Below are 27,290 nucleotides of genomic sequence, written 5' to 3'. Positions count from 1 at the left end.
TGAGTGGACACGGTTTTCGGTTCTCTCAGTGCATCCACCTTCATTGTTAATGTGCAAACACGATTGGCATATTTTGACAAGCTGTTATTTGGTAATGTTAAACACGGAAAAAAAATTTGTGATCTGGTCTTTCTGCTCATTTGCATGTGTTGATTTTGTCTTAACTTACATAATGAATGCGCAACAGATGCGTTGAAGAGACGTTAGCTGCTGTTAACAACAGTAAAAGCTCAGCTTAACTTTGGTAACAAGCGATGACGGAGTCTTACTGCTTTAGATGTGAGTGAGCTCACTTCGCATCACTTCCGATTCAAATTCTTCTCATGCAGTAAGTGAGGAATCCAATCAAAAGTAATCTCATAGTCAGTGGAGGAGAAAACATGATATTTTATGTCCTTCTAGACTTTCTAGTGCACTGTAAAACAGACACAGGCTAATGGCAGTAGTCTATGAGGATAAAAGGGGATCACCCAGGAACACATTGGTCGGCTCTTTGGGGTTGTGCTCTCCCGGTGCAGAGGGGCGGCACTGCAAAAAAAACAACCTTGACACCCAGCGTGTAAAATAAAGCCTAATGGGGCGGACAGGAGATGGTTTGAAGTGGCTGCAATGTGAAGCTAATGGAGTTGTTTTTGGCACAGGATTCACTTACACAGGTACTACAAGATGGTAGCGTGGGAGGAAGGTGGTATGGTTAAGAGTGCGTTTTGCACTAAATTATTTTTGGTCCAATGATCCGGTAAACATCGGTTCCTCCGTTTCCATTTTCCCCTTGCATGCCTGTGTCGCCCACCCAGAGGTGAACCTACGGAACGGCTTCACATGCTACAAATACGCCTCATGCATCTGTTTCCACGGCCGTGGGGGTGTGTTTGTGTCTATGTGAATGAGACACTCTTTCCATAAATTACAGCAATGATAAAAGATCTGCTTGGTATTATGAATAGCAACTGGATGTGGGTGTGTGAATCTGACAAGGCCAGGCAAAGTACCACAGTGGTCTAGAGTTTTCCAAAAGCTTTCGTTCTCTCATTTTAATCAAATTCAAGGATTCTGCACAATAACCGTAGGCTAAAACTAACAGCATGAATAGATAAAAGCTTTGATTCCTTACTAAATGTAAAAATAATGTAAATTAAGTGCAACTTGAAGCTTTGCTTTGGTCATAAATGTTAGGGTTTTTCAGAGTGAAAACCAATTTAATTGTAAGTATATAATATTATATATTGTAAGTAATTGTATAACGTCATGTTGTTAAAAACACTCTTTGTACAAACTTTTCATTGTAATAATAATCATAATAAAAATAAGGGACCCAAGGACCAACACCTCAATGTATCCATGTGTGTCTTTTATCAACTCAAGTCATGATAATTACCAATTGGCTCTGTCCGACCCTTAAGGGGTACAATTATAGTGTTTTCTATGCCTCAAATATATTCATACACAACCCCAATTCCAATGAAGTTGGGACGTTGTGTTAAACACAAATAAAAACAGAATACAATGATTTGCAAATCATGTTCAACGATATTTAATTGAATACACTACAAAGGCAAGATATTTCATGTTCAAACTGATAAACTGATTATTTTTTTAGCAAATAATCATTAACTTAGAATTTTATGGCTGCAACACGTTCCAAAAAAGCTGGGACAGGGACATGTTTACCACTGTGTTACATCACCTTTTCTTTTAACAACATTCAATAAATGTTTGGAAACTGAGGACACTAATTGTTGAAGCTTTGTAGGTGGAATTCTTTCCCATTCTTGCTTGATGTACAGCTTCAGCTGTTCAACAGTCCGGGGTCTCCGTTGTCGTATTTTACGCTTCATAATGCGCCACACATTTTCAATGGGAGACGGGTCTGGACTGCAGGCAGGCCAGTCTAGTACCCGCACTCTTTTACTACAAAGCCACACTGTTGTAGCACCAAACTGTATTTACTGACTTTGGTTTTCAAGTGTTCCTGAGCCCATGTGGTGATATCCTTTACACATTGATGTCGGTTTTTGATGCAGTGCCGCCTGAGGGATCGAAGGTCACGGGCATTCAATGTTGGTTTTCGGCCTTGCCGCTTAAATGCAGTGACTTCTCCAGATTCTCTGAACCTTTTGATGATATTATGGACCGTAGATGATGAAATCCCTAAATTCCTTGCAATTGTAGATTGAGGAACATTGTCCTTAAACTGTTGGACTATTTTCTCACGCACTTGTTCACAAAGAGGTGAACCTCGCCCCATATTTGCTTGTGAATGACTGAGCAATTCAGGGAAGTTCCTTTTATACCCAATCATGGCACCCACCTGTTCCCAATTAGCCTGTTCACCTGTGGGATGTTCCAAACAGGTGTTTGATGAGGATTCCTCAACAGTCTTTTTTGGAACGTGTTGCAGCCATAAAATTCTAATTTAATGATTATTTGCTAAAACAATAGTTTATCAGTTTGAAAATTTAAAAATCTTGTCTTTGTAGTGTATTGAATTAAATATAGATTTGCAAATCATTGTATTCTGTTTTTATTTATGTTTAACACAACGTCCCAACTTCATTGGAATTGGGGTTGCAATTAAGAAACTAATTCTAAGAATTAAATCAACATATGATGAGACTAAAGTCGCAATTGTAAGTGATAAAAATAATAATATTAAGAGGAATAAATATCTTACCTTATATTCTGAAATCATAATTTTAAGATACAATATTTTTTAATTTGACATGAGTTTAAAGGGAAAAAGATGTGAGCATGAACACACACCATGCATTAAGACTTTATTCTTGGAACATGTCAATATTCAGGTGTAACAGTATTTCATCTAATTACTGCTTATCTTGGCGGCACGGTGGCCGACTGGTTAGAGCGTCAGCCTCACAGTTCTGAGGAGCGGGGTTCAATCCCCGGTCCCGCCTGTGTGGAGTTTGCATGTTCTCCCCGTGCCTGCGTGGGTTTTCTCCGGGCACTCCGGTTTCCTCCCACATCCCAAAAACATGCATAAATTGGAGACTCTAAAATTGCCCGTAGGTGTGAATGTGAGTGCGAATGGTTGTTTGTTTCTATGTGCCCTGCGATTGGCTGGCAACCAGTTCAGGGTGTACCCCGCCTCCTGCCCGATGACAGCTGGGATAGGCTCCAGCACGCCCGCGACCCTAGTGAGGAGAAGCGGCTCAGAAAATGTGCGTGTGTGTGTGTGTGTGTGTGTGTGTGTGTGTGTGTGTGTGTGTGTGTGTGTGTGTGTGTGTGTGTGCGTGCAGCTGATCAACTACAAATGCATCAGGGGGGGGGGGGGGGGGGGGGTGAAGGTTGAAGGTCAGCTGACGAGTGATCCTTGGTGGCTGCTTGCAAGGACATACATTTCCTGTACTGCTCCTACAGTGTTCGCACACTTTAGCCAGCAACACAATTTGTCAGACATGCTTTATGGACAAAACGGCGCCCCCATGACCCCACACACCCCAGTCTTCATGCACATATGGTTTTCACACATCTTCTTTTTTGAGCGTTGGGATTTTTTCTAGTTAGCAGACTCTTTCCTCGTTGATGAAGTGTTATAAACAGGGAGGTTTCCAGATCTTTATGGATATTTACTTCTTCCTTGGCCCATGGACCGAACCACTACAAAGTTTTGTATATTTTTTTGTAATTTTGCTAACGTCATATGTCCTTTTGACTGTCAACATGATGTACTGTTCATGATATGAGCCTGTCGTCAGCTTTTAGAAAGGGCCATCAAGTGATTGGATGCTATTTATGCGAACACAACAGCACAAAACCGCTCCGACACTCCCTCTACATTTTCTCTTGACTGACTTACGACCTTGACTTTCCCCTCTGTCATGCTTTATTGAGAGTCAGCCTGCTTTCTGATGCTGTCAGCGTCTGAATAGATGGATGAACGTTCGGGTGGAGGGAGGCTGGTGGCCATCGTCGAATGATAGAGCCATCAAGCTTTCACAGTGGGCCGGTGATATTTCACATGACGAGACCGCTGATGCATCGGAAACCTCATGATGCCCTTTAAGATTTACATTCGTCCAACTTGATTGGGAACCGTGCTGGCATTCGGTTACGTGGGTCCAAGAGGGGAGAATTTACATGACATGATTTTTTTCCACTGTTTTTGTGGTAACTTAGCCTCAAGTTCAAAGTTTTACTGGCCTGGTCCATCATCCATCAGCCTGGCAATGGAAGATAAACAGAGCTAACATTTCTCAAAAGCCTAATAATATCAGCTAATAATTTAGTGGTGACCCCATCCTGCAGCGCGGGGTCAGTCAGTCACCTCCTCCCTGAGAGTAAATTACTAAAACAAAATGTGAAATAGTTGAATGTGCACAAAGCATAAAACTGCCCCCAATGCTCTTTTTACACAAGATTTAAATACAGTTGACAGACTGCAGATGGAGAAATTACCACCACCCTTTGCAATAATTTGTTTCACTTTTGCAACAGCAGACTAGAGCACATTTGTAAAGCACGCACACGTACACACAAACACGCGCTAAAATTACAATCCAAGAGCTTTTATTTGGCTAGTGTTGATGCCTGTTGGGCTTTTGACAATGTGGATAAATGTGAACAATACTAATTAAGTGGATTAAACATATCTTGGCACTTGCAAATAGTCTACTAATCAGTGCAATCAGCCAGAAAAAAAGATGTTTTTTCTTACAAGCACGGTCTTTCTAAAAATAAAATGAGAAATACAATTTGCTTGTTTGATAATGTTGGCAGTGTTATCAAACACGATTTGTAGATGTTTCTTGTCAGCGTAATATACAGTAGATATACTGTAGAGTTGATGATAATCAACTCTTACCCAGAGTATCATGGGTTCCTGTATCCAAGAAAGAACCCCCTTTATTTTACCTCATTTATTCCCGCAAGATGGACAAGATAGCTGGTGGCAAATCAATATTTTTCCACTGCACCCTACGACCTGTACTTGCTCCGTATGGGGCGGTCAGTTTTGCCACTTGAAATTGCAAATAACAAACAATATTGGATACATAAGTCAGAACAAGACAGGCTGACAACATCACTGGTGGAGAACGAGGGTCTTCTGTATTTACTTCTCGGCATGTGGGTGTTGGCCAAAGTCAGGAAATTAATTCTATTCAGGAGGAGACTAAAGAATCAGAATCAGAATCAGAATCATCTTTATTTGCCAAGTATGTCCAAAACACACAAGGAATTTGTCTCCGGTAGTTGGAGCCGCTCTCGTACAACAGACAGTCAATTTACAGAACACTTTGGGGACATGAAGACATTGACAAAAAACAATTGTGCAAAAAGATGCAGAGTCCTCTAGCACTTAGAGCAGTTCGAACGACTAATATTGCAATAGTCCGGTGCAATGACCATTGTGCAAAGGGCGCTGAGACTTCAAGGAGTGTATACGGTTTAAAGTGACGAGTAGTGCGATCATCTGGGACAATGTTGGTTGTGCAAATGTTACTGATACTCCTCAATCAGTGTGCAAATGGAGCAGATGCTACTCTGGCATGAGTGGCCAGTATATGCAAATAGTGCAGCATGGCGAGACAACTACAGTGAGTGCACGAGTAATACATAATTGGCCCCACAGAAATGTGACAACGAACTCAAGTCAAAAAATTGCCAGCTTGTTGTAATGGAATTATAGGTTAGGTGTTTAAGAAGTTGATCACAAGAGGGAAGAAGCTGTTGGAATGTCTACTAGTTCTAGTTTGCGTTGATCGGTAGCGCCTACCTGAGGGAAGGAGCTGGAAGAGCCGGTGACCGGGGTGCAGACGGTCCGAGAGGATTTTGCACGCCCTTGTCTTAGTTCTGGCAGCGTGCAAGTCCTCAATGGTGGGTAAGGGGGTACCGAAAATCCTTTCAGCAGTTTTGATTGTCCGTTGCAGTCGGAGTTTGTCCTTTTTTGTAGCAGCACCAAACCAGACTGTGATGGAAGAACACAGGACCGATTCGATGACCGCTGTGTAGAACTGTCTCAGCAGCTCCGGTGGCAGGCCGTGCTTTCTCAGAAGCCGCAGGAAGTACATCCTCTGCTGGGCCTTTTTGAGGACGGAGTTGATGTTGTTCGCCCACTTCAGGTCCTGAGAGATTGTAATTCCCAGGAACTTGAAGGTCTCGACGGTTGACACAAGGCAGCTGGACAACGTGAGGGGCAGCTGTGGCGAAGGATGCCTCCTGAAGTCCACGATCATCTCTACCGTCTTGAGCGTGTTCAGCTCCAGGTTGTGTCGCCCGCACCACAGCTCCAGCCGCTCCGCTTCCTGTCGATATGCAGACTCGTCACCGTCCTTGATGAGGCCGATGACAGTGGTGTCATCTGCAAACTTCAGGAGCTTGACAGTCGGGTTCGCTGAGGTGCAGTCGTTCGTGTAGAGAGAGAAGAGCAGCGGAGAGAGGACACAACCTTGGGGCGCCCCAGTGCTGATGCTGCGTGTGGATGAGGTGGCCTCCCCCAGCCTGACCTGCTGTGTCCTGCCCGTCAGAAAGCTGTAAATCCACTGGCAGATGGCAGGTGAGACGCTGAGCTGGAGAAGCTTGGTTGAAAGGAGTTCAGGGATGATGGTGTTGAACGCTGAGCTGAAGTCCACGAACAGGATCCTCGCGTAGGTCCCTGCACTGTCGAGGTGTTCTAGGATGAAGTGCAGTCCCATGTTGACTGCATCATCCGCAGACCTGTTCGCTTGGTAGGCAAACTGCAGGGGGTCCAGCAGGGGACCTGTGACACTCTTGAGGTGGTCCAGCACGAGACGTTCAAAGGACTTCATGACCACAGATGTCAAAGCGACAGGCCTGTAGTCATTCAGACCAGAGATTGCAGGTTTCTTGGGGACTGGAATGATGGTGGAGCGTTTGAAGCAGGATGGAACTTCGCACATTTCCAAAGATCTGTTAAAGATCTGAGTGAAGACTGGAGCGAGCTGGTCCGCGCAGACTTTGAGGCAGGATGGGGACACATGGTCCGGTCCTGTTGCTTTGTTAATCTTCTGTTGTTTGAAGATCCATCTCACATCCTGTTCATGGATGGTTAACGCAGAAGTCAGAGGTGTGGTTGTGGTCGCGGGTGCGGCCGGGTGGGTGTGTGGAGTGAAACTGTCCTTTTCAAATCTGCAATAGAAGGTATTCAAGTCGTTGGCTAGTGTGCTATTGTTCTCAGCTTGGGGGGATCGTCGCTTGTAATTAGTCAGCGATTGGAATGCATGCCAGACTGATTTCGAGTCGTTCGCGCTAAACTGTTTTTCCAACTTTGCTGCATAGATCCTCTTTGCAATGTTAATTTCTTTAGTAAGCTGGTTTCTAGCTCGATTATACAGGGCCCTGTCCCCGCTCTGATATGCATCTTCCTTAGCTTGGCGAAGCTGCTTAAGTTTAGCAGTGAACCACGGCTTGTTGTTGTTGAATGTCCGAAATGATTTTGTTGGTACACAAACCTCTTCACAGAAACTGATATAGACAGTGACAGTGTATATTCATCCAGGCTGCCAGCTGAATTTTCAAAGACACTCCAGTCTGTGCAGTCTAAACAGCTTTGAAGTTCCATCTTTGCTTCATTGGTCCACTTTTTGACTGTTTTCACTGTAGGCTTCGCACATTTAAGTTCTTGCTTGTACGTCGGTATTAAGTGAATTAAGCAGTGATCAGACGAGCCCAGGGCTGCACGAGGTATAGCACGGTATGCGTTTTTTACCGTAGTGTAGCAGTGGTCTAAAGTATTATTTTCCCTGGTAGGACAGTCGATGTGCTGCTTGTATTTAGGGAGTTCGTGGTTGAGTTTAGCTTTGTTAAAGTCCCCGAGAATAATGAGGGGTGAGTCAGGGTGTTTTTTTTCAATTTCGTTGACTTGTTCGGCGAGCGTTAGCAATGCGGCGCTCGTGTTAGCTTGCGGTGTAATATAGACTCCAGCCAGTATAAACGATGCAAACTCATGTGGCGAGTAAAATGGTTTACAGTTCAGAAACAGCGACTCCAAATGCGGGCTGCAGTGTGTGCTGAGCACCGTGACGTCCGTACACCATTTTTCGTTTATATGGAGGCATATCCCGCCGCCCTTCGTTTTTCCCGATGATTCCATGTCGCGGTCCGCTCGATGAATGTTGAAGCCGGGAAGCGTGACGGCGCCATCGGGTACAGCGTCGCAAAGCCAGGTCTCCGTGAAGCACATGGCCGCGGAACGTCCGAAGTCTTTACTGGTCTTTAACAGAAGATGAAGCTCGTCCATTTTGTTGGGTAGGGAGCGTACATTCGCGAGGTGGATCGACGGGAACGCCAATCTGTGTCCTCTCTTGCGGAGTTTCACCTGAATGCCGGCTCGTTTTCCTCTGTGGCGCCGCTTCCGCATCCATGCGCCGAAAACCGCGGACGCCGCTCCGGTGAGTAACTCGGGGAAAAAACTGAGCGGATTTTCGAAAGTTGGTGACAGAAAGTCCGGAGTAGCCTCCTTGATGGTTAGCAGGTCTCCCCTTGTGTAAGTGAGTCGTGTAAGGTCTCCAAAGACGGACGAAAAACACAAAAACAAAGACAATACTAGAGAGCGCGTTACCGAGGCGGCCACACTGGTAGGCGCCATCTTGCGGGAGCAGGAAAAAGGACCACTGCAGCAAAGTGGAGACTGTGGACTATAATACTGCAGCAGTCAGACAGCTTAGACAATGCAACAGAGTAAGCTAACATTAGCAGTGGAGTGGAGGGAAAACCTTTGTACTACCGCTTGTACTACCCTTTATTTTTGTCAGATATATTTATCCATATCTGCACAACCGTCCTTTTGCTTTATAGTGTTTTATGGCACAATGTGGCTAAGTTAGTGTACTTTCATTTAAAACAGTACATTCTTCTTTTCATCTTTGTCCAAGTTGCTAATTTATAGTCAAACCTTCGGCTACTGATGTTCAAAGTCAAAATGGGAATTGTAATGATTTGAACTGATGCCTGCCAAATGGCCAAGGTAGCTGATTACAGGTCAAATTATTAGATTTTTGTCATCCCTTCTGTTCTAGTAGCATCTGATCTTCAGATCCTCAGATACTATTGTTCAGTATATTCAAGGGAATCCTCTTGGCTGTGGTTGATATTTGGCAACACGTGACCAAGCATTTCAGTACCTTTGTTGTCACAGCTGTGAAACTGTACTTTACAACTGAGCCTCTTTAAATGTTCAAGTTCTATTGTTCTATAGCAGCGCAGAAATCCTATTGCTTTTGACTGGTATACATAACATTCCGGGACTGCATGGAAATCCTATTCATTTTGATTTATTAAAGATAGCCACGCTTAATAGCCAAAGGCCAAATCATTATACTATTGTATAGACCCTTTCTAAAAAAATTTAATACCATGGAAATGTTTATTTATTTACATAATTCCATTCAAAAAGTTAAACTTTCATAGATTATAGATTCAGGGCCCACAACTGAAACGATTTCAAGTACTTATTTGTTTATTTTTACATAATTTGGGCTTCCAGCTCATAAAATCCACGAAATCAGGAATTCAAAAAATGTGAATACTGTGAAGAAATCACCATTTACTTCTCAGTTTTTGTAGAAAAAAAAGGAACGAAATTAGGGTCACATTAAATCAATCAAAATATGGTACTTTCAAAACAATATGTTAATCTTCAGTACTTGGTTGGGAATCCCTTTGCTTGAATCACTGCCTCGATGCGCCGTGGAATTGAGGCACTCAGCCTGTGGTATTGCCTGGGAGTTATGGAAGCCCATATTTCCTTGATGCTTGCTGTCAATTCTTCTTTGTTTTTGGGTTTGGTGCCCCTCATTTTCCTCTTGATAATACCCCATAGACTCTCAATGGGGTTTAGACCCAGCGAGCTGGCTGGCCAATCAAGCACTGTGATGGCATGAGCATCAAACCAGGTTATGGTGCTTCTGGCGGTATGGGCAGGGGCCAGGTCCTGCTGGAAGATGAAACCTGCCTCTCCATACAGATCCTCAGCAGAAGGAATCATGAAGTCCTCTAAAACATTCTGGTAGACTGTTGCGCTGCCCTTGGATTTAAGAAAGCAGAGTTTACCAACACCTGCACTGGACATTGCACCCCAAATCATGACTGACTGTGGATATTTCACACTGAACCTCAAGCAGCTTGGGTTCTGTTCTTCACCCATCTTCCTCCAAATCTTTGGACCTTGATTCCAGAATGGAAGGGACACTTTACTTTCATTGGAAGAGAGGACCTTGGACCACTGGCCAACAGTACAGTCCTTCTTCTCCTTGGCCAAGTTGAGACGTTTCCTACGTTGCCTCAGGCTCAGAAGTAGCTTGACCCGAGGAACCCGACAGTTGTCGCCCATCTCCCGGATGCGTCTGAATGTGGTGGTTTTTGAAGCTTTGACTCTGGGCTTATTCCACTCTTTCTGGATCTCTGCTAGCTTCTTGAATCTTCTCTGTTTGATAATCCGCTGAAGCCCACAGTCATCTGTTTTGCTGGTGCATCTTCTCCTGCCACATTTTATCTTTCCACTAGACTTTCCATTGATATGCTTGGACACAGCACTCTGTGAACAGCCAGCCTCCTTAGCTATGAACGTATGTGGCTTACCCATCCCATGGAGGGTATCAATGATGGTCATCTGGCCAGTTGTTAAGTCAGCAGTCTTCCCCATATTGAACCCAACTGAGACAATAGAACCAAACCGAAGCAGGTTCCTTGAGTTTAGTAGATGATTAGTGTGTGACACTCAGTTTAAAACATTTATGGCCTGCAAAATTTGGGCGCATTTCTTCACATATTCCAATTTTTTAAATTCCTAATTTCATGGGTTTTATGAGCTGGAAGCGCAAATTATGTAAAAATAAACAAATAAACACTTGAAATTGTTTAGATTGTGGACCTTGGATCTATAATCTCTGAAAATGTAATTGGAAATAAATAAACTTTTCGATGAGATTCACATTTTCTGGAGAGGGTCTGTGTTGTGTGTCCTTTCCTTTCTAGAGTTTCTTGCTATATGTCAAAGAAAAAACACCTTGGTAGTATTTCTGTTATAATTTTCTGAAAGTAATTAAACAGAAGCAATAGTAGTAATGGACCATTACCAATTTTTAGGTCTATCAGTTGCAACTGATAAAACAAACTTGCCGCAAAGCAACAAGGGTTTTTTGCTTTCTTGTTTATTGGCTTGTCAAAGATGGTGTCCCTATTCTTAACACCATGTTCCGCATTATATTTCTCCTCAGATTCGCATTGATGGCCCTCCTCATGGCGGCGTTCAGTACGAGACAGTGTCGGTCATGAAGGACGGCAGTCCCATTCTCCGAGACATGGCTTTCTCCCTGGACCGTGCTCACCTCTACGTCATGTCTGAAAGACAAGTAAGTGGTGCAAACTTGCAGAGGTGCTGCAGCCTCGCTTTGTGTGTTTTACATTTTAGTAAAAACTGTGTGCAGCGTCAGGAACCGCTTTGGCCTCCCCTCACAACATGAGTGTGACCGACAGCCTCTTGTCGGCTATAAATAATCTGGGTGGCACAGCAGGGGACATTGTGGCAGCATTTCATAATGAAGACGAACAATGAGGGCAAGAAAGAAATAGAGTCTAGGAAACAAGTGATCAGAGAAAAGAGAAATTAAGCTGAAGTGAAGGACGGCTGCTTGGCTGAGCCTGATGAGAGGAAGAGAGATGAAGGTAAAAGCGACAGCTAGAGGTCGTCCATGTACTTGTCTTATGAAGTGACAGCATCATCAGCGGATGAGCAGCCCATCAATGGCATACAAGAGAAACGAAGTGGGAGGGGACACAGGTGAAGGTGGACCATGTAAGACTGAATGGCCATACAACTGTTTACAATGTGTGTGTGTATATAAATGGTCAGGCACAAGTTTACCTTTTGGGTCTATATTAAGGAACAGTAGATATAATATGGTTGTATGTGAATGGATATTAATGTATACATTATGAGTGTATGTGAATGGAGAAGACAGATCTTTACACTACGGACGTTCAGTATGTGAATGGCCTTACATACATTATGTTTACAGTACAGGTGTTCTGTATATGAATGCACAGACCAATGTTTATTTTAAGGCTGTATTTGAATAGACAGACGTTGATGTGGGTGTATGTGAATGCACAGATATGTTTATCCATCCATTTTCTGTACCGCTTATCCTCACTAGGGTTGCAGGCGTGCTGGAGCCTATCCCAGCTATCTTCGGGCGAGAGGCGGGGTACACCCTGAACTGGTCGCCAGCCAATCGCAGGGCACATATAAACAAGCAACCAGTCGCACTCACATTCACACCCAGATATGTTTACATTGCAGATATACGTGAATCAACAGACATACTGTATGTTTAGATTATGGGTGAATATGTTTGCACAGATGTATATTTAAGATGCGTGTGTATGTTATTGTACAAATATGTTACCATTGTTCGTGGATGTGAATGAACAAACAGCTCTTCACATTATGTGGGTAGTGAGTGAATTGACAAACGATGTTGGTTGTATGTGAATGGGCAAATGAATTTGCTGTGGGAGACCCCAAAAAACATTGATGCACGTTCAAAGTTGGCTAAAGAACATTTAGATGTTCCACAACACTACTAGCAAAATATTCTGTGGACATATTAAACCAAATTCAAACAATTCAACTTTGGAGGAACATACAATACCATGTGTGGAGGAAAAATGGAACTGCACACCAATATGAAAACCTTCTCCCTACTGTGCAACTGGGTGTGTTTTGTACCTCAGGGCCGGGACAGCTTACTATCGTCAATGGAAAAATGATTTCCCATGTTTATCAAGATATTTTGCAGAAGACCTTGTGGCAATAGGACAATGATGCAGAAGCAAATCAACAACAGAATGACTTCAGAAAATATGTGTTCTGGAGTGGCCCAGTCAATGTCCTGACCTCAACCCGATTGAGATGCTGTGGCATGACCTCGAGAGTTATTCACACCAGACATCCCAGGAATCTTGCTGAACTGCAGCAGTTTATTTATTTTTTATTTGTATTTATTATTTTTTTATTTTTTTAAAGAGGAAAGGTCCAAAATTCATTTTGATTGATGCAGATGTCTTATCTGCAACTACAGGAAACGTTTGGTTGAGGTTATTGCTGCCAAAGGAGAAGGAGGGTCAACCAATTATTAAATCAAAGGGTTAACTTACTTTTGCCTCCCTGTTCTGTGAATATTTACATTATGCCCTATAAAAATATAAAAACCAATAATTTTTGTGTGGTGTTAGTTTAGCATACTCAGTTTGTTTATTCCTGTGAATTAGATGGAGATCAGACTAAATTTTATGACCAATTCATGCAGAAAGTTAAGAAACTCCAAAACGGTTCACTTACCTTTTCCTCCCAAAGTAAGATTTGGGTGTATGTGAATGGATAGACATATTGTAAATAGATGGACAGGTGTATTTGATATGTACAGTATCTAAACAGACAGACCGGTGTTTGTGTGTATGAAAGACAGGCGCTTTAATTACTGGATAGGTGTATGTGAATTGACAGACAGATGATTTTAACATAGCAACCAACCGCCCAGAGCTAAAAGGTTAGCGCATGGCAGTGGCATTTTCCACTTCCACTGCTTGAGCATCTCCCAGGAGATAAGCAACTGACACAAATAGCTCTGGGGTGTGTGATTTGTTTTATTTCACACTGTAAAAAACACACAGCTTTGTTTTAGTCAGTGTTTGCCTGCTGGGAGTGTAAAAATATAACAGTGTCTCATTGAATCTCATCTGCGGCCAGCTCGGTCGCAACCTGCACCACTGCTGACTTGTACAAAAAATTTTGCATCTCAAGTCTCTTCTAATACACGTGTGCTTTAGAAACTCTGATGTATTGGTTTCATGGACATGCAAGTTTAACACAGTATGCTTGCAGTTGTCTTTTTGTTATTTAAGATGGAGCACAATGCATTTAAATGTGTGCTACTGCAGGAGGGAAGCAGTTAAATGTGCTGTTGGATGGAATAAGTGTGTTCTCCACAATGACAGCTAAGGACAGCTAATGTAATGAGGCAGCTGGATTAGTGACAGTGCAAGTATTTAATCTCAATAATTCATTTATTTAAGGAGATAGAGGTGGCAGTAAAAGGGCATGGTTCAAATGTGGCGCAAGCGAGACTTACAGCAGCAGATATTTTTGGGAACTGGTTTAGATTATAAAATTGAAGTTCCTACAAAGTAAAATTGTGGATTTATCTCTCAATACAATATACGTTGGAAGATAATTGCTGAAAACCTGCAAAGACTGAGAACTATGTAATACTGAATTGAGGAAATAATAGCGGAAAACTATTTTTCACTAAGACAAGGTCCACTAACACACTTGTGCCCCAGAATCATTTGCCCCTCTCCCACTACATAAAGACTTGAGTTCCCAAATAACTTAGTGGGCGCCCGGTTGGCAGTCACAATCGCGTACTGTGGCTGAAGATGGAACCTGGGCAGACATTTACCTGTCTCAGAGCGGTAAACTATTACTGGTTGTTGCTACCCCCTGTTCGTGTCCGTTTGCTAGCCAGCTCGCTCAGCTAGCCGGCTAGTTCTTGTCAGCTGTCATGCTGATGGCTCAGGTGGACCACTTGCTGGCATGCTCTGGTTATCCTGGTCCACATTCAATTCTTTTCCATCTGCCATGTGGTGGTTGATCCTGTTCCACTTTCTCCTGGTCACCTGATGTGGCTAACGTCCACCTCCAGCGTTGGCTGGAGCCAACGCTCCATTTGTCTGAGGCGCTGCCCTGTTCAACCGTTTCACTCATTGGCCTCGGCTAGCCAACGCTTTCTGCTGTTTTCACGTCAGTAGAGGACTCTGGCCATCGCCATTCCTAGTGCATCCACTGAGGCTCCCGCACGTTGTCTGCAATTCCACCACGTTGAACAGTGTCCCTTCAGTATGTACATTATTTACTACATGTGGACCAGTATGAATGGATGGATGGCCCCCATAAGGAGACTAGCATGGATGCAGGGATGTCGCTAACGTTGCAGGGATTTTATCAGAACTAGACAGCCTTTCCATCAGGAGTTTCTATTAGCTTTCACCCCCACATCCAGCGTGACTGGTTACATTTCTGCATCGTCCAATACAGGTTTGTGTGCATATCAGACTTTGCATGATATCTTTATTTAACTTGGGGTCGAACGCATGCATTCCACTTTATATTGGAGCACCGCAAGAGAAGGTAAAGCCTGAAGGCGACACTGTGGGCCTAACAATGCAGACTCAGCCATGAGGAAGTGTTGTAGCAGCATAAAAACTATCCAGCCATTCATGTGAACAAAACCTTCAAACTTCTGGGTGGATGAAGCTGCAATTCCTCACGCAAGACCCCAAATATTGGATTGAACTGCTTTGACTGTGAATTTTCACTGTCCCTTAATAATAATAACAATAATAATAATAATAATAATAATAATAATAATAATAGGCAGCATGGTGGACGACTGGTTAGCGCATCCGCCTCACAGTTCTGGGGACCCGGGCTCAAATCCAGCCTCGCCTGTGTGGAGTTTGCATGTTCTCCCCGTGCCTGCATGGGTTTTCTCCGGGTACTCCGGTTTCCTCCCACATCCCAAAAACATGCATGGTAGGTTGATTGAAAACTCTAAATTGTCTGTAGGTATGACTGTGAGAGCGAATGGTTGTTTGTTTATATGTGTCCTGCGATTGGCTGGCGACCAGTTCAGGGTGTATCCCACAGCCGGCAGTTAGCTGGGATAGGCTCCAGCATACCCGTGACCCTAGTGAGGATAAGCGGTGTAGAAAATGGATGGGTGGATGGATAATAATACTAATAATAATGTATATAAGCGGTGTGCAAACTGTGCTGCATGACTTGAACTGGAGGATTGAGGTCACTGGCTTACTCTTGACAGGAGTCAGACCTTGACAGGAGTCAGACTATTATATCTCCAACAACTAGTTACACTTGTCCATAGTAGGACTCGAACCGTGAACCTCCAATTCCAAAGCCCTAGCACGATTAGGTATTGCTGCAGTATGTTCCCCCTGCATTTAAACGTTATAAAGGTCATTAATGGTGCAGACATTCCGGTTCATGTACCCTACGGCATGACGTTCACAAAGATTCCCCAGCAAAGAAAAGTTTGTCTCTGAAGTCTTTTTCTGTATTTACAAAATCTTTTATTCCCATTTATTCGGCAGATGAAACAAGCTTTTGATGTGGAGTCTCTAAGTGCGAGTGGTATGAATGAGAAGTGATATGGCATTAGCATTCAACACATACACTCCCTCCGCCAGACTCGTTCTTCAGGAGCAGACAAATACACACATATAGTTCAGGCTCGTGTTCAAGGGTACCACTCAAGCATTACGCCAGACAGGGACAGCTTCTGGTCATATTGCTATTGACAACTATTGTTTTTCATGTACTTGTCCTGTTCTGTATAACATATATTAGGAACTTTTGTGACATGATATACATATGTCAATTTTAAAGAAAAGGAAAAAAAAAAAAAAAAAAAAAAGCGAATTAAAAGCATCTTGTCAGGTTTACATAGTGTACATAGCAAACAAACCGCTACATGGTATTTTTGTCCAACATACAGTAAATCCTGTAGTGATGGTACTAGTGATCGGTGAAATTATTGCAAAGCAAGTGATGAATGATGATGTTGAAATCAGAGGTATGCAGTATGCAGTTGAGGTATGCAGAAATCATCAACAGTGAAATGTTGAAAAATGTTTTCATTTTCATTTTTGAGCTAAACACAATGATATATTTATTCCAGAAATATATACTCAAAACCATTACCTAAATATACCATAACAAAAAAAAATAGTGGAATACAAGCAGCAAGCACAGTCTGAGGTGCAGAGCTAATCATTTTCACGTTGAAATGCACAAACCAATCATGACAAAATCAAGGATAGCTAGTCGACTGATTTACTGTATGTAGAGGAAATATGAGCATGTCAACATGTCAAAGCAGTCTATTGACAGTCAGTTCAGTAGATGAAAACAAGCAAGGTATGATATATTGATATGCTAACTTTACCAGTTAGGTCAAGCTCACACCATTCACTTTACAATAGCCTGCGTTATGGCTATAAAATGTACTGCAATATTTACCGGTACATTGTGCAATTTAGTTTCAGAATGGTCCATGCCAAATTTTGTTCTGTTTGTCATTACATAATTTCTCAATTTTTACAACAGCCTGTTGAGGCAGCAAACTAGTTTGGTTTGATTCAATGGCTTCATTTGTTGTTTACTGTAACCATGCAGGCACTCTGAATTCAGTTCCAACTCAATCTTGTTGCAAAGGTGAAAAGTCGTATGTCTTTATATGTGCCCTGTGACTGACCAGTGACCAACTAAGGACAACATCATGAGCACCATCATTTTCCCAACCTGCACGTTGTGCATCTCAGAGCGAGCCGGGGCCAAGTGCTTTCTGAGGGGAGGCGGCGAGAACAAAGCAGGGATGATATCAAACACAAAGCAGGACAGAGTTTGGCTCGAGTTGCATTTCCTACTCGGAATAACAAAGAGGGTCTCACAGAGGCACAGTGGGAAGGACTGGCTACAGAAAGAGAGAGAGCAAGAGAGAGAGAGATATTTGCACTCCTCACACCTGATTATGTGTGTGTGTGTGTGTGTGTGTGTGCTCGCGCGTGTGTGCACGTGCGTGTAAGTGTATTGTGCCTCACCATCACACACCAACCACATGGGCCTCTGTTTTACATTTGCATAGATACCGACATAGTGCACACATGCCCGCCTCTTGTCACATTCACTATTCAAATTAGGACCAAGACTTGTTTTTTATTATCTTGGACATGCAAATTTGACCCTTGCATTGAGGCATTTTTACAATAACACAACCCATATGAAGAATTAAATAATAGGTATTAACCTAATGCTTATTAAATATTATAATAAATAATTTATATGTAATAAACCACCTTTCAGTCAAATTCTGAACATCTATTAAATTGTTCTGCTACATGTTAGTAGCACAGTATTAGTTTTGTTTTTGTCGAATGAAAAGCATGTAACATTTAGAGATACCATACATGGTTTTAAGGGGACACTGACAATTTTATACTTTAAATAATGCCCTCTTTCTTGACAGGTATAAATAATAGCAGCCCATTGGGACAGGTACAACTGTGGCCAACTGACTTAGTAATTTAAAAAAAGTAAAAAGTGCTTGAGATCATTAACATAACAGCTTGACAGCAGAGCGCATCTTAAACATGCCCTGTAGCGAAAAGTTTTTTTTTTGTTTGTTTGTTTTTTACCATGGTTGTAAGAGATTAACAGATTTAAAATTATTTATTCTAATGTGATTATTAGCCTGTTTTTAAATAATTTATGAACTCTCATAACATATTCTTAATAGTTAGTAGTACAGTTCAGAAAAGCGAAAATTAGAAAAGCGTCAACAAAATGTCTAGATCAGAATCAGAATCATCTTTATTTCCCAAGTATGTCCAAAAAACACACAAGGAATTTGACTCCGGTAGTTGGAGCCACACTAGTACGACAACAGACAGTCAATTGACAGAGAACACTTTTGAGACATAAAGACATTGAGAAAAACAGTCACTGAGCAATAAAAGGTTGCTAGTAATCTGGTAATGCCGGTACAATTTTTTTTTTTCGTGACAATTGTGCAAAAAGATGCAGCAGTTCTCCAGCAATGAGAGCAGTTTGAATGACTAATCTCGCAATAGTCCGGTGCAATGACCATTGTGCAAAGGGCGCCGAGACTTCAAGGAGCGCATGCAGTTTAAAGTGACGAGTAGTGCGATAATCTGGGACAATGTCGATTGTGCAAATGTTGCAGATACTCCTCAGTCAGTGTGCAAGTGGGGCAGATGCTACTCTGGCATGAGTGGCCAGTATTGATCAACAACAGATATGCAAATAGTGCAGCGTGGCGAGACTACTACAGTGAGTCCACGAGTATGTATAATTGGCCCGACAGAAATGTGACAGCAAACTCAAGACAAAAAAAAATTGGCAGCATGTTGCAATGGAATTGTAGGTTAGCTGTTTAAGAAGTCGATTGCAAGAGTGAAGAAGCTGTTGGAATGTCTGCTAGGTTCTAGTTTGCATTGATCGGTAGATTTTTATTTCCATTCCATTATTCCATGGTAACATGGAAGTGACCATTCTTATTGTCAACCAATCAACAAAAAAAAAAGCAGTATCCAACTCCACTCTCCACAAGCAAAACAAAAAGTATAACTGTGACGGCACACCAGTGAAAGGGGACTGAACAGAGGGACAGTTATACAGCTATACAGTAATTGATTTGTGACTCTAAAAGCCTTCATGCCGATTTCCAGCCAAATAGCCAACATGAACCACGGCCACTGAAAATGGAAATTATTTTTGAATATTCAGTGTGTATTGACCATTTGTGTGCAGTCGTGTGGTATTTAATCACATAGTTGCACTGCCAACTAATGGTTTGGCATTCACATGACAATTTTAACTTTAGCTTCATTCATCGCATTACATTGTGGACAGCACAAGAACCATTCAGCTATGTTGTTGTTCAACACAATGTGGCCTTTTGGCATTAATGACTCCAGTTACTCCTGCTTGCTTTCAATCGGATTTTGGACTGCCACTATATCTATGATGTTTTTGGTTCCCCTTTGTGCAGATTATCCTGTGCTTTTATGGCTGCTGGCCATCGCACACAGCGGAGAATAGTCAGTGAGTGTGTTAAGTGTTGGTTGCTTTTGTCAGGCGCCAGTAAACCGAGCCAAGGCTGTGATGTACTATTCATGGAGAGACTTTACATCTGAAAGGATTCTGAAGGTATTTGAAGTATATTTACAGTATAAAAGAAGCTTAGTGATTGGTGTGATAGTTGAATTTTTTAAAATGTTTTTAAAAAAGTTGTAACTCTCCAGTGTATTCTTGTACATTAATAATTGCCTGATCAGTAAAAAGTTCAGTGTAACCTGACCTCTCAATTTGAGATACCTATTTTTTCCTCCTCAGTAATGATATGAATAGAAATAATCAGTTCCAGGGTCAAACTTTGGCAAAAATCAACCTTTACTCACTGCACAGACTATGTTTCAAAGAACAAGTTTACCATTCTTAACTATCATCCAAGTTGTAAAAGCAAGTCAACCTGTGTATATTAAAGCCATCTGCTGGTATGACAAAAAAATTAAAAAAATAAAATAAAAAGGCAAAATACACTAATGGAGTTCATCCTTAAGATGCTCACTAGACTGAGATCTCAAGCAATATGCTGATAGTTGATGTTAATGATGGTTCAGCCTCCATGATTTTGTACACCTTTGATGTCTTATTTTCGTATTTATTTATTTTGGTCAGGTCCTAATTGTAGAAGGTTCAGTGTGTGGAATTGTTCAGTTTCTACTGTTTGACTGTAATAGAGCTGAGAGGTTGATGCTTTTTTTCATTGTTTTGGTAATAGTCTTAAACATCATAAAAGTGTTTCAGCCATCCATGTTCAGAAGCGCTTCTTCACAGGGTTGCGGCTGAGCTGGAGCCTAACCCAGCTGACTTTGGGCGAGAGGCGGGATCGCCAAAAACTGGTCGCCTGCCAATTTCAGCCATGTGGAGGTGTGGTCAGTCATTTTTTTGCTGTGTAGAATGGTAAACATGAAGACACCTGGTAGCCTTGTACTATAGACAGAGTTTCCACACTAAAGGTTTGCTTATCCAAGTGTTGCTGTCAGTCTCTTTAGCACACATTTAACCACCTCACCATTTTCATCCTCCATTCCTTACCTGGTTTCATGAAATACCGACATTCCTACTCAAAGATCATCACAAAAGAAAATACCTTTTTTCTCAAGCATGGCAATTTCTCCCAGCTGCTCAGCTGTGAAATTTGAAATCCATGCACGGTTTCTGTCTTTTTTTTTCTTTTTTGGTTTAGACATTTTGTATGAGGCTTCTTGTCAGCCTGTTCCCCCTTTCAAGCACCACAGCCATTCTCACTGTGGGTTCCCTCTATCGACCGTCCCTCCCCTTGGAACCCTCCACTCTCCACACACACAAACACACCTACATACAAACATACACTCTCTCACACACACACACACACACACACACACACCGAAAAAAACCTTTGTTTAGTCGGTATAGGTGGTTTGGAAAGAAATTGGTTCAATTGTTACCAAGGCATGAGGAAATTAAATTCATTCTCACATTATACAGGATTATAGCTGGCATGGCTCATCATGTATGTATTTATGTCCTCGAAGCACACCCTTGTGTTCTCGGATACAATTCAAAATCAACAGGGACCTTTCTGTGACGTGAAATAGTTACCACTGAAAGTTTGAGGAGAATAAGCAATGCGAAGCAAAGAAAATTGATTTGGAGAGCAGATTTCATACACAAGGCAATTCAAAGTACAGCTACATAAAATTACAAGAAGGCAGATAAAATAATTCCATACAACATTAGAATAATTAAATATAAAGAGATAATTAATTAAAAGGGAGCAGTGGCCATAAAATACTTTCAATACTTTCAGTCGTACTTGTCATATCTATGGCTAAATAAAACTGTTGCCTGAATTTGAAAATTGTCAGAGTTGACGTGTTTCTCACATCTTCTGGGAGACTGTGACAGTAGTGTAACCTGCTGGAGACAAACATGGATTAGTATCTCCAAGTCAGATTTAGACACTATTCCTTTGATTTGGGAATGTTTGTGGATGGTAAAAAGCTTCTGACGCTATTCATTTAATGTGGCTGTTAAAATTCAGGTCGGCATCCAATATTGCCCCCTGGTTTCTAATGCGATTAGGTTTTATAGAGAGAGTTTCAAGGTGACTAACTAATAATAGACAAATGTGTATAACTCACATAAGCCAACCTGATCCATATCTTAAACCTCTAAATTGTGTGAGCCATTTGTAATCTTACACGTAGAGAAACAAGAGCACCACAACATGCTAACTTCACCCCCAAAACCCCCAAGCCGGAATATAAACCAGGGACCTTCTTTCGTTGAGGCAAAACTGCTTACCACTGATCCATTAATCGTCCGCCAAAGAGGGAAGATGATAAAATTCTAATATTCGTGGTCTGTACGTAACTTCCAATAAGCACAAAATAGTTGTTTTTGTTTGTTTTTGCCAAATGTCATGCCAAATGTCATCCCAGCGTAACAAGAAAAAACATGCATGAAATCTGATATCCTCAGAATCAAGCTTCTTGCAAATGTGGATCAAAAGCCAATATATTATGGATATCTGCCCATGTGAGTAAACAAATATAGATATACCTTGTCAATGCGAATTTGACGTCATTTGAATATACCAGTCGTTGATGTATGCACACCAGCGTTTGCCCAAACAACACAGAAAACAAACCTTCAGAAGAAGCATCCATCATTAATATAGTGTAAATATGGTACATTAAAGGGGTAGTGATCATTAATTAAGGATAGTAATTGCAGATGACAGCCAGCTGAGAAATGCCAAGGTTACCCTGATTAAAACCAATGGGGGCAGGACTCAAATAATTTGATTGTTTTGTCTGTGTTGCTGCTGCCTGGTGTTGACAGTCATGCAGTTGTTTTCCTACATTTTGTATGTCTGCGTATGGAGCTTGTTTCATATGTTCAGTGACTGTAAACACAGTGGTTTTGGATATGTGTCACTTTAAAATGCACGTTGACTGTCAAAAACGCTGATATAGGGACTAAATCACAATTGGGCACTTAGAGTGTAAAGCCAGCCCTACACACACTGTCTGGGCCTGGAACACATACTGTAATTCTTTTTCCTGATTGCCAGATCATATTTCAACATTTCAAACCAGATTCAAGATTCAAAGCGGCCGGCTTTGAGCCAAAAAAAGAGTCAGCTTGCCAATGAATGGACACAAGAGAAGGCTAAAAGTCTACTTCTTTTTGGCCTGTCCTTGGTACTCCTACCACAGACTGCCCACCTCACCTTGTGCTTGCCCCAGGGCAGCGTGGCTGACTTTCAACTGCCAGAGAGCGAACACGCCCAGAGGCTTTGACCTTTGGCCTCTGTCACGTTCTGACAAAGCGTTTCAGTGAGTTGACATCCAAGATACACACAAAAAAAAGGAAGCAGTGCTCGGGAAGAAAGAGGTCAGTGGAATGTGAATTCCACAGTAGTAGCGGGGGTCATATGTCACTCTGGTACATGTTTATCTTTCTAGTTTCCATGTTGTTTACATCTGGGACAAAGTTCTCCATGTATGTCCACTAAATGACTGATTATTTACTTTGACATTTTGATATGAACGTCCCCTTTTAATACAGTTAGAAAAATATTTATAACATTATATTAATTTGAAACATCTAAATTGGCTCCAGGATCTGTCAATTAAACCATGCACTTCTGCAACAACCTTGTACATTTTATTTGGAGGAAGACTTTGAAAGGACAACAACTGCTACGACAACCGCAGTCATTTATTTTGTTTTACAGGTGCCAGCAGCATAGTAAAATAACTTTTATAGACAATAAAGATAATACATTTTGTAATGCACAACTATGAAAAAAAACAAGGCGTGTTATTACTTAGATGTCAGATTAGTTATTTACTTAATTTCTCTTTTTTTGTGATTGAATGTTAATTAAATTAATTAATTAAATTAATTTCTGACTTCTCAGAGACTTGCTCAAATTTGGTGAATGTCTTCATTCCCCAACTCACAAGCAAACAGAACGAGTCCACATTAAAACACTTCATGTTGCTGATTGGTCTCTTAATGACACTTGATCTAATAAAGTTGCTAAGCACTGTATATATAATCCTCTTTACTTAAAAATAAACATGTATTAAAATGATTTATATATACAGTATCATGTGAAAAGGAACTGTAGAAGCACTTTGTGACACCAAAATAAATGGCATGTAAATCATTAAACATACAACATGCAGTGATGACTGTGAAAACATAGATGAACATTCCAGTACTAAAACTGTTTAAGTTCACTCGTTTGTGATTTACTAAACAGAAAAGTTAAGGGGGTCAGGGAGTGGGGTACGGTTAACGCAAACAGCAGTTAAAAGTCCAGCAATGGGTTATAGGTGAACAGCTGTGATGTTATGTATTTACCATTATTCTACTACAATGTGCATGTGGCTTTTGCCACCTTCGGTCCAGAGGGATGAGACAATAATCTTTGGGACAGCAGGTCCTGGCTTTGATTGAGCGTCTGTCTGCTTGGTGGCTGTGGTGGACGAGGGTCAGGAAATCAATGGCATTGCCGCTTCCTGGTACAGGTGCTTTAAGATCGAGGGGGTCTGTGAGCGTCTCCGCAATTTCGCTGACAGGCTCACTTGGTATTGACACCTGAACAAATGAGGACAAATTCCCCCGTCGATACTCTCATCCATTGTTATTGATGATGCCATTTGCTTTTTCATTGTGAAGAGGCCACATTTTGTTAGCTGTTTTTCTGGTCAAACCCTGTTCCCCGAAGCCTTTTCGCGTGCATTCATGTTGGCTGTAGTCTGTGGGGACTTTAGGTCAGACTTTAGTGTGTTTTCAAGCCCTGCTGTGGACGCAGCCGATTGAATAAATTTTCCCAAGAAGATCACGTCTCAGTCTGTTTAGTTGAATATACAGTACATAACTCATAGTAGTAGCATGCTAAGGTAACGTAGCCTGAAGCAAATATGGGTTCACACCTATCTACAATTTAACATAGTATGATGGCAAAGTTAACCAAAGTTAGTTAGATAAATTGACTTTAGAAAAAACTTTGACAAGTTTGCAGATACACTAAAATCCAGATGTTTGACTGCACAAGACCATTCGAACCCAATGACAATGTCAATGTCTTGTCCTACTGATTTGCTACAATAATCTTGTCGATCAACATTCTGGATAAAGATCGTCACCCGGCCTCTAATGAGAAAATATCACTATACTTATGTTGGTACTAAAATGTATATATATATTTTTAAATGATACTACCTTGCAGATTGTCCGTAACTTGGACTTTCCTTGAGAAATCCTGACTGTAAATGAAACATTATTGACAAATTTTGTCTTGAATGCCTCGTTTTCTGGTTTGTATGCAGCTATGTCATTGCAATGCGACATGGTTGGTTTAATGCATGTACATGGCTTCATGAAGGTTAGGGGTTATGGTAAGTTCGGCGTTAACTGAGCCTGTTCATCAAACCAAAGGAGGTCGCCACAGGGTGGACGAGGTCAGTTACACAGGCCCTCTCACAGATTCATGTTCATATAGGGTCTGTCTGCTCAAGCACCGCTTGTCATTTATTTCATGATGATCGGTTCAAGCGTCCTTCCCCCTTTTGTGCGGGTTGCAGTCGTGTTGTACAAGCTTGCATGCCGGCCTTTGTTCCCTGGGTGCCAGCCCATCAGACAAAGCTGCTTCATTTGCATGAGTAGGCATTGTTAATTGACTTAAGGCAGGATTAGTGCTAATCAGGTTTTCTGCCCCGGAACCAGTGGCCAATCCTAACCTCATTAGTTGAGGTGAGCGCATCCCATCAGCCCCCCATCAGGCAGTTAATTGATAGAAACCTGAGCACCTAGCTCCCTCTTTGAAACTCATCTAACTCTCCATCTCCATCGTTCTCTTTCACTTTCTTTGTAAACTAGCCAAGGTCAATAAAGAGAATGGCTGCATAAATTGAAAAGGTAGCAGACTGCAGGCTTCAGTAAGGCCGACAACGTTGTTCAAACTGTGTGTTAGCATTACTGTGTGGATTTGCAAGCCTCTGGACCATAGCCAGACTTTGTATATTAGCAAGACTGGAGGTGTTAACAAGACTGTGAGAGATAGCAAGACTGTGGGTGTCAATGAGACTTCGGTGGTTAGCAGAACCTGGTGTGCAGTGTAGTAGCGGTATGTTGTTGGAATGTTGTGTACATATTATCTTGTTTGCATATAACATAGTATGTACTATGTTATATACTACTACTATGTACGTGTTGTGTTGAATATAATTGCCGTGTCGTGTAGTATGTAATTGCGTTATTGTAATTTTTGTAGTTAATGTGCAGTGTGTAATTTTTCTGTTGTTTAGTGTATATTTGGTTTCCAAACAATAAAGCTGCCTGTAATTGGCCTGGACTGTGTTTTGTAGGGTGGCACATTGGGCGACTGGTTAGCACATCTGCCTCGCAGTTCTTGGGATCCGGGTTCAAATGCGGCCTCGCCTGTCTCCCCGTGCCTGTGTGGGTTTTCTCCAGTTACTCTGGTTTCCTCCCACATCACAAAAGCTTGCATGTCAGGTTAATTGAAGACTCTAAGTTGCCCGTAGATGTGAACGTGAGTGCAATTGGTTGCTTGTTTGTATGTGCCCTGGGATTGGCTGGCAACCAGTTCAGGGTGAACCCCGCCTCTCGCCCAGAATCAGCCGGGTTGGGCTCCAGCATGCCCTCGACCCTAATGAGGATAAGCGGTATGGAAAATGGATGGATGGATGGATGTGTTATGTAGTTGGCCTACAGTTGCCTATAGTGTGCAAAACAACATTGCGTATGTGTTGCATGTACTATATGTATGATGTTGGCGAATTCAACTGGAGAATACACTGTAACATTGGATATTATATATTCTCCAATAACATTGGAGAATATACTGCAGTACAGTATGTAGTTGGTGTGTATGCAGTATATATTTTGCATGTAATGTAATGTAAATCTAGTGTCCCAAGTGTATCCTGTACTTTGAAGTGTATTATAGTTCAATACATGATTGCTGTGTGGTGTAGTATGTCATTGCCGTGGAATGTAGTTTCTGTTTGGCATAGTTTGTTGGTGGCATGTAGTTGTGTGATGTAGGATGCATTTGAGGTATTGTGTAGTTTGTAATTAGCAAGTATCTGATATTGTATCTCTGGCTTTATCATCACGTGTCTGTGTGCACTTCTTACACTAACAGTAATGGCCTTGTGGCACTAAATCGGACAACCCCAAGACCCGAAACGCAACTACACACACACACACACACACACACACACGCACACACACACACTAGACAAACCCCCACTCAACACCCCACTGGCCGTGTGACATAATAAGAGATAATGAGGAAAAGGATACCTGACACTCAGACTGTGTGACACTCTTATTGTGTGTTACTATTGTGTTCCTGACTCACACACAATTGTCCATTCTGTGTCGTCAGGTTACACAATATTCCGCTTTGTCCTTTTGTAATGTATTGAATAATAATATAATTTTTTAAAAAAATCTTACTGTCCAGAAAACTGTATTTGACCATAGCTTGTTGGGTAGCCCCTTGAACCTTTATTGTTTAATAATAATAATAATAATATAAAATTAATTTTAAAAATCA

At 41.7% G+C, this 27,290-nt stretch overlaps 1 protein-coding gene across 2 annotated transcripts in view; it reads left to right on the top strand.

The window, feature by feature from the left end:
* plxna2 (plexin A2) overlaps positions 1 to 27,290 on the top strand; it is a 262,874-nt gene that overhangs the window by 99,493 nt on the left and 136,091 nt on the right. For both annotated transcript variants that reach the window (XM_061685452.1, XM_061685441.1), the window contains one exon: positions 11,196 to 11,330. In XM_061685452.1, coding sequence (XP_061541436.1) covers positions 11,196 to 11,330 — 135 coding nt within the window. The remainder of the gene's footprint in view (positions 1 to 11,195; positions 11,331 to 27,290) is intronic.

This window comes from Phycodurus eques, chromosome 1 (genome assembly GCF_024500275.1).
Source record: "Phycodurus eques isolate BA_2022a chromosome 1, UOR_Pequ_1.1, whole genome shotgun sequence".
In the NCBI taxonomy this organism is placed as follows: Eukaryota; Metazoa; Chordata; class Actinopteri; order Syngnathiformes; family Syngnathidae; genus Phycodurus; species Phycodurus eques.
Note: the sequence above shows the minus strand (reverse complement) of the source record. Positions and strands in the feature narration are given on the sequence as shown.